The sequence below is a fragment of the Vigna unguiculata genome, chromosome 5 (assembly GCF_037176805.1).
Source record: "Vigna unguiculata cultivar grain cowpea cultivar isolate G323 ecotype 2 chromosome 5, ASM3717680v1, whole genome shotgun sequence".
Lineage (NCBI taxonomy): Eukaryota > Viridiplantae > Streptophyta > Magnoliopsida > Fabales > Fabaceae > Vigna > Vigna unguiculata.
This window is the reverse complement of record NC_140796.1, coordinates 28,941,505-28,949,703: the sequence shown is the minus strand read 5'-3', so window position 1 is coordinate 28,949,703 and position 8,199 is coordinate 28,941,505. Positions and strand designations below refer to the sequence as shown.

Below are 8,199 nucleotides of genomic sequence, written 5' to 3'. Positions count from 1 at the left end.
GGTAATAACTTTGATCTCTTCACTTTCATTTTGAAACCCTAATTTTTCATTTCTTACTCATGTTTTTGTTTGTGTAGATTGTTTTTATGGTTCTGTACTGCCTGAAACCCTCTCGACGTCTCTGCTGAATCAAACCCTCTCCACTTCTTTATCGCCTCAAACCCTACCATTTCAATATGATATGTTCTTCTAATCATACTTTCTATTTTCATCTCTTCACTTCTCATTTTGAAACCCTAATTAATTTTTTCTTAATTTTATTGATTCCAACTTCGTTTACATTTTTTTTTAGAATCTAACTCATGTTTTTGTTTGTTTTGTTTGTGTAGATTGTTTTTGTGGTTCTGTACCGCCTCAAACCCTCTCGAGGTCTCTGCTAAATCAAACACTCTCCACTTCTTTGCCGCCTCAAACCCTACCATTTCAATCTGATATGTTCTTCTAATCTTACTTTCTATTTTCATCTCTTCACTTTTCATTTTGCAACCCTAATTAATTTTTTCTTAATTTCATTGATTCCAACTTCGTTTACATTTTATTTTTTAGAAATCTAACTCATGTTTTTGTTATTTTAGTTTATGTAGATTGTTTTTGGGGTTATTCCTTCACTAACTCTAAGAAGATAACTTCATCCTGACGAGCACTACGGATTCTAGTTTCTAATCAAATTTCTTTTCTCTGTTATAATTAAATTTATAATGGAATCCCTTTAATATGTTGTATTGTTTAATTCATATGTTTTGATTAAACATGTCTTGCATTGTTATTGATTTTCTGATGTCTGATGAAGAAGTTTGAGCTTTTATTCTTAATGTCTGTTGAAGCTTGATCTTATTGTCCCTCAACTTTCAACAAACCCCAACATTTGAGGTTTATTGCATTATGATGTTATTTTTATATTTTCTCTTACTTTCCATTCACTTTAACTTTCAAGAGACACCAAGATTTCAGGTATAATTTTGTTTAAATGCACAAACTATTGCCATCTTAAGTCATAAGCAAATTTGTTGTTGATTAGTTATGAATTTGTTGTATTGATTTTTTTTTTGTATTGTTGATTCAAAGATCTTCTATACTACCGTTTGAAAATTATTTTTTTGTGGCCTATTGCATGTTTTATTGGTTTCAATTACCTGAGAAAGTTGCTTCTTAATATTAGCAAGATGTAATTTGACCTTTCATTCTTAATGTTTGCTGAAATTTGATCTGATTGTGCCTCAACTTTCAAGAAACCCCAACATTTGAGGTTTACTTAATTCAAACCCCAACATTTGAGGTTTATTTCATTCTTATGTTATTTTTATATTTTCTCTTACTTTCCATTCACCTTAACTTTCAAGAGACACCAAGATTTCAGGTATAATTTTGTTTAAATGCATAAACTGTTTCCATCTTAGGTCATAAGCAAATTTCTTGTTGATTAGTTATGAATTTGTTGTATTGATTTTTGTTGTTGTTGTATTGTTGATTCAAAGATCTTCCATACTACCGTTTGAAAATTATTTTTTTGTGGCCTATTGCATGTTTTATTGGTTTCTATTACCTGAGAAAGTTGCTTCTTGATATTAGCAGGATGTAATTTGACCTTTTATTCTTAATGTTTGTTGAAATTTGATCTGATTGTACCTCAACTTTCAAGAAACCCCAACATTTCAGGTTTACTTAATTCAAACCCCAACATTTCAGGTTTATTTCATTCTTATGTTATTTTTATATTTTCTCTTACTTTCCATTCACCTTAACTTTCAAGAGACGCCAAGATTTCAGGTATAATTTTGTTTAAATGTAGAAATTGTTGCCATCATAAGTCATAAGCAAATTTGTTTTTGATTAGTTATGAATATGGCATTGTGGTAAGCAGAGACCAAGGAGTAGTTGGTAATGGTAACCAACTTTTAAATGTAAGTCAAGAATATTGATATAATGGAATCCCTTTAATATGTTGTATTGATTTTTTTTTTGTATTGTTGATTCAAAGAGCTTCCATACTATCGTTTGAAAATTATTTTTTTGTGACCTATTGCATGTTTTATTGGTTTCTATTACCCGAGAAAGTTGCTTCTTAATATTAGCATGATATAATATGACCTTTTATTCTTAATGTTTGTTGAAATTTGATCTGATTGTACCTCAACTTTCAAGAAACCCCAACATTTCAGGTTTACTTAATTCTTATGTCTTTTGATATGCATACATAAAGTCAGTTCTTTCCTTTTTCATCTACGTTACAACATTTTTGTTACTGTTTGCATTACTTTACTTCTTTCCTTTTTCTTCTTTGTGTTTTAAATTTACAAATGTTCAAACTACATCTTTATTTGAAATCAGATCTTTATTTCCTATTTTTGTTGATTTGTCAACCTTTTCCAACATTTAAAGTGACTTTATGTTGTCTTTTTGTACTGCTCTCTGCCATATTTCCTTTTCTTGCACAACATTGAGCCATGTGAAAAACAACTTTTGTTTTTTTCTATGGTCTTCGTATATTTTTCAGTCACTTTTCCCAATTTTTACTCCATTTGGTTAACCTAAACCATAGTCTGCGTATTGTTTTAGTAAATATCTTTACTCATGTCAAAATCTGCTTCTGCTTTTCCCGATTGTTTCTAAATTTTTGAAATGAAAACCAGAGCATGCGTATGGTGTTGTTTTTTATTTATGATCTTCCAATATTTTTATTATGTGTTTTTGTTTTGTACAAATACATGTATGCAGACCTTTCTTCATTCCTTACTATACTCTAATTTCCCTCATTTCCCTCATTCTTTAAACCATGTCTGTTATCCCAAAACACACTCACTCCTTACAAGAACTCAACCATGAGAAGGAAAGTTGGAAAATCGTTGCAAGAGTTGTAAGGTTATGGTTTGTTGAAGATTACACAAAAGGAAAAACTCCATTTTCCATGGAAATTGTTCTTCAAGACAAAGAGGTACCTTCCTAAAACTATAAACGCCTTTTATTTTTTTACTTTTCCTAAATTTTTTATTTTTACCCATAAGTTTAAATATGCTTTTATTTTTTCATTTATCAAACTGTTTTTGCAGGGTGTCCTAATCCATGCATCTGTTAGACGCACATTGATATACAAATTCCAGTCTGAAATCAAAGAGGATAAGGTTTACACCATTCAATCTTTTAGTGTTTCATGTAATGGTGGTTCTTATAGAACTACAAATCACGCCTATAAGATCAACTTCCAATTTGGAACCAAGGTCAATATGGTTGAAAGTACCTTAGTTCCGAAAACTACAACTTCATACACCCCTTTTTCAACAATCATAGCTGCTGGTTTTGACACAGATTACTTAGTTAGTAAGTATATTTTTCTTATTTTTCTTTCTTTTTTCGTATAACTTTTTGTTAATTTTTTTTCTTTCTTTTTCCTTTTTCTGTAGATGTCATTGGAATGTTTACTGGTGTTGGAACAGAAAGGGAGCTAGAGAAAGCTGGTAAGAAAACCAAAATGAATGTCATCCTTATTGAAGCTGATGGATAAGCGGATTTCATCTATTTTTCTTCTTTAGTGTTTTTTATTTATTTTTATGTATTTCATCTGCTTCTCTTTTTATGTGATTTTTAACATTCAATAGTTTGCGACTGGAGTGTACTTTATTTGGTCAATATGTTGATATGTTAAATGCATTTCTGGCCTCTGGAGAGGATCAACATGTTGTCATTGCTTTACATTATTGCAAAGTGAAGACCTTCCAAGGTAACTAACTTTGATTGATTATTACAGTTGTATTAATTTTTAAAATTATTTTTGACATGTTGTCTTTTGTAGATAAAGTTTCTATTCAAAACTGTATGAACTGTACCAAGATAATTTTTAACTGTAATGGTGAAGATGCAACCAAGTTGAAAAAAATGTAAGTATATATACATAAGATATATCTTTGTTTATACATAGATATATGTATATCTTTGTAATATAACATATTTTTTTAACGTAGGATGTGGGATAGTACTGAATCTCCTTCTCAACCTCTTACCCAACTTTCTGCTTCTTCTAAAGTTAGCTTAGAAGATGATTTCATTAAGCTGCATCCTAGGAGTTCAATTGAAGGTCTCAAAGATTTTAAACAGGTTCAAATATTTGTCTCTATGTTGCACATAAATATTTTTATTTAATTACCGTTTATTTTTTTTCATATTGTTTCATTATTTATTTTATAGGAAAGTACTTTTGTAGTAAAGGCTACTATCAAACATGTGCTAGATCATGATGATTGGTGGTATACAACATGTATCTGCAACAAAGCAGTATATCCTGATTCCAAAATGTTTTTTTTGTGAAAAGTGTAACAAGCATGTCATTAAGGTTACACCTAGGTAATATTATTAATCTTCAGAATATGATTTTATTAATATAATATTAAGAAAACTTAATAATGTTCATCATGTCTTTATTTTTTTTTTAGGTATAAACTGAAACTTCGTGTAATTCATACTACAGATTCTACAACTTTTGTTGTATTTGATCGTGATGCAAGTGCAATGTTGAAGAAATCATGCTCTGACATTCTTGACTTACAAGACAAGGTTAAGTTTCTAATATAATCATTTATGCTTATATTGTTGACATTTAACTTAAATGTTTTGTTTGATTTTCAAATGAATTCACAATCAATTATTTCCTATTCTATATTGGGTACTTCGTTTCCACTTATTTTAATCATTATTGTTATGTACAGTAATTCTTTTTCATTAATTGACATCATTTATATTTATCCTTTTTTTAATAGAACACTACTGCTGGAGACTTGCCTAAAGAGTTTGAAGTCCTAATTGATAAGACCTATCTGTTCAAAGTTGAGTGCAAGAATGATTATAATAGCAAATTTAAACAATCATTCAGAGTTAAAAAAGTTTGCATGGATGAAAAAGTAATTGAAAGCTTTTCTGATGTTGAAATTAAGTCTTTGGTAAGATCTTATTTATTTTTTTTGACGTCTTATCCTATATTTTTCTTTAATTTTAATATTATTTCGATTGGATACAATTTTTAGGATCTATACTCTACAAATGAAGAAGAAAGCAAAGTAAATGAGCGAACAAATCAAATCTCATCTGATTCCATTGCAGAGGTAGTTGAAGATTACAATTTAACTTATTTTGTAAAGCTTTGTATATGCTAATTTGTTTAATTTTGTTTTAGGATTTGCTAATCAAATTCACAGAAGAATCAAATGATGCTGAGACTCTAAGTGATCATTTGAACAATATAGTATCAAGCCATGTTCCTGCAAAGAATCCTTGAAAAATAAAGATGTAATTGATGTTGAAATTGATGAGTTAACCCACAAAGAACCATCTCATCTGAACAATCTTGATTTGGCTACTCAACCACCTGTCCCAGCACTTAAAAGACAAAGTCGATCTATGGTTCAAGAAAACAAGAAGATTCCAGTGAAGATGTTGAAGAAGAATATCAAGATTGAAAAGTGATAGACTACAAATTGTAATAGACTTTATTTGGTTTTTTATGTTGGTTATGTTCTTTTTTGAAAAACATTTGCTGCTTTTATGTATTTGTACTCATGACCACTATTTTGTGTTTGTCTTAGGTTGTTATTTTGAAAATAATATTACTTCAACTATGTTTTAATTTAATTATGAATTACATCAAATGTTGCTCAATTCTGAATAGATTTCATGCTTATTCTTAATTCTGTACTCTATGTTTACATTCACAATTTGCTAGCTGAATCAAAGTGTGTTGATATAATTTGACATTGTCAACACCATAATCATGCTAGCTACATGAAATTAATTAAGTTCAGTAGAAGTTTTTCCTTGTGTTTTTGGTTATAAAAAATCGTTTATTTTCACTATTTGTGTACCTTTTTTAAATATATTTCTAGAAATTTATATACCTTTTGTTGTATATGGTTATTTTTAAAATTGAGTATATATTGCTAGCATAATGTCAAAGTGTTGATATTATTTTTAATGTCAACTACATTATAATGCTAGCTACCTCAAAGTCATTAAGTTTTTATCTATGTATATTTTTCAACTACATTATTGTTTTCGCAACATATAAAACTTATTTCATGTCTTCAAAACCATTCTTCCTTTATCAAATATTTTTCACAATTCTCCTTTCACATATTGATTAACAAATAAAAAAACCTACGTAACTTTCCATTTAAAGAATTAAAGTTTATTTTTATTTTCTTAATCATAATTTTTCTTCCTTATTTTGTTTAACTTTTCAGATAAAAAATGATTACTCTTACAATTTTAAAAATAATTGTCTACCTCTTTTTATGTTTAGTGTCTTAAATTTATATTTTCTATTTTTATTTTAAATAACTTTAAATAAACGTTTAATTTTGTTATATAAAAATACAATTTTTATAATATTAACTTTTATTCTTTTAGTAATTATTTATCTTTTTCTTAATATTTTATTATATTATTTTTATCTTCTATTACTCTTTCAACTTCTTATTTGTTTTTATTTATTAAAAAAATGTATATTTCTTTAAAATTTTTTGAAAGTCATTTTTATTTTCTCAAAATTAATTTAAAAATATTCTTAAATATGATTGTATTTTCAAAAACCCTTCTTTAATTTTGCTTTAATTACAAGTCTTTTCATATCTATATAACCGTTTGTTTGTCTTATTTACTATCAAGTTTTATGTTTTTTATAAAATCACTGAAAAAGAAAGGTCACTCCCCTACACTTGCTTCCATGGATTCCTCTTTGAGTGTCACTGCCAGAAAAACTTCAGGAAGGTTCACTACGTATCATTTTGTTCATAATCAGGTACGTTTACTTCACAAAAACTTGAAAAAGTATGTGCTTTGCTGTTTTTTTTAAGTTTAAACCGTACCACATTGCTTCTTCATCTTAATCGTTCAAAAGCATGTATTTCTTTTTTCACTTTTTTCACAATATTACTTATTCTCGATTTTCTTTCTAAAAATTCAAACTTTGTGCAATAATCGTTCAAAGGTCGTTTTTTTGTTCATGTCAAACTATATTTTCCTTCATCATCTATGCAATTTTTTTTTTACTTCTTCTCCAAATCTTACTTCATTTGTTATTTGGTTATCAAAATGTCATCTTTCTTCAATAATCGTTGAAATCCGTTAAATATTCTGTTTTTGATGCATTTTTCATGTATGTCAACCTTTTTTGTCTTTCATAACACAACTTATATTTTTACTTTGCTTGAACTCTGACTTAGTATTTATTTCTTCTAAAGATCTCAACTTTCTTCATTAAGCCTTCAAATTCATTACTTTTCTGTTTTTTGTTTTTATACATTTTTCGTCTATGTCGCTTATTTTTTTTGTTTACATCACCCATGCATGTTTTTATTCCTGGATTTAAATATTTTTGCTTTCATCGTCAATTTCATATTTGTCTTATTCATCTTTTTGACCTTTCTATTTGTTTCTTGTCTCATTAGGAGTTCAGACATGTTGATCCAATATTTTTTTCTATTTTTGGTGAGGAATTAAGACCGGTTTGGCAGTTGGAAGATATTGAAGGCAATCAACATCAGTTAACTTTTAATATGGATGTGAATCATCCCGTTCTCACGGATGGTTGGTATAGCCTAAGAGTTTTTTATAAATTGCAACATATCCATCAAATTATATTTAGATATGTTGGCAATTCAACCTTCCACATCACTGTATTCTCCAACATGTCTACAATATCGACTGGTGCGAAATTTCTTTCAAACCTAATTCGGTTGCGAAAAAAACATCTTTTTAGAATGAAATTGTCAAAATCTCAATGCAAAGCCAGCCATCTGGTGAACTTTTCATTTTATATTTTATTTTCTTTATATTTTTTTGTTGTGCTCTTATTTTGTTCTTTTTTCAGGACCTACAATCTGACTTTGCAGATTACGTTCATAAACGTAGATTGAGGAGGTTGGAATTGCAGGGACGTCACAACACTTTCATTGTTCAATGTAAGCTTCTACTCCGTAATACACCTACGAAGTCAAGTAAGATTAGGAAGGGATGGAAGGACTTCTGCACATTCAATCATTTGGAAGAAGGAGATATTCTTGTGTTTCTAGCTGACAAAGAAATGAAAAAGAAGAAGATCAAAGTCTACGTCCACAAAGAATGCAGTTTTTAATATTGCACTTTTTTTAGTTTACTTTTTATATTTTGTATGGTTTTTTTGAAGAACTTTGAAAGTACTTTGCTTTTATTTTGTTT

General features: G+C 28.5%; 1 protein-coding gene across 1 annotated transcript; it reads left to right on the top strand.

Moving 5' to 3' along the window:
* The first annotated feature begins 2,773 nt into the window (after nt 1–2,773).
* LOC114184562 (uncharacterized) lies at nt 2,774–5,263 on the top strand. The gene is made up of 10 exons (XM_028071868.1): nt 2,774–2,932; nt 3,048–3,315; nt 3,399–3,452; nt 3,788–3,872; nt 3,957–4,089; nt 4,180–4,286; nt 4,425–4,545; nt 4,749–4,928; nt 5,013–5,090; nt 5,162–5,263. The coding sequence occupies exons 1-10, from the start codon at nt 2,774–2,776 to the stop codon at nt 5,261–5,263; spliced, it is 1,287 nt and encodes a 428-aa protein (XP_027927669.1).
* Nucleotides 5,264–8,199: the final 2,936 nt, after the last annotated feature.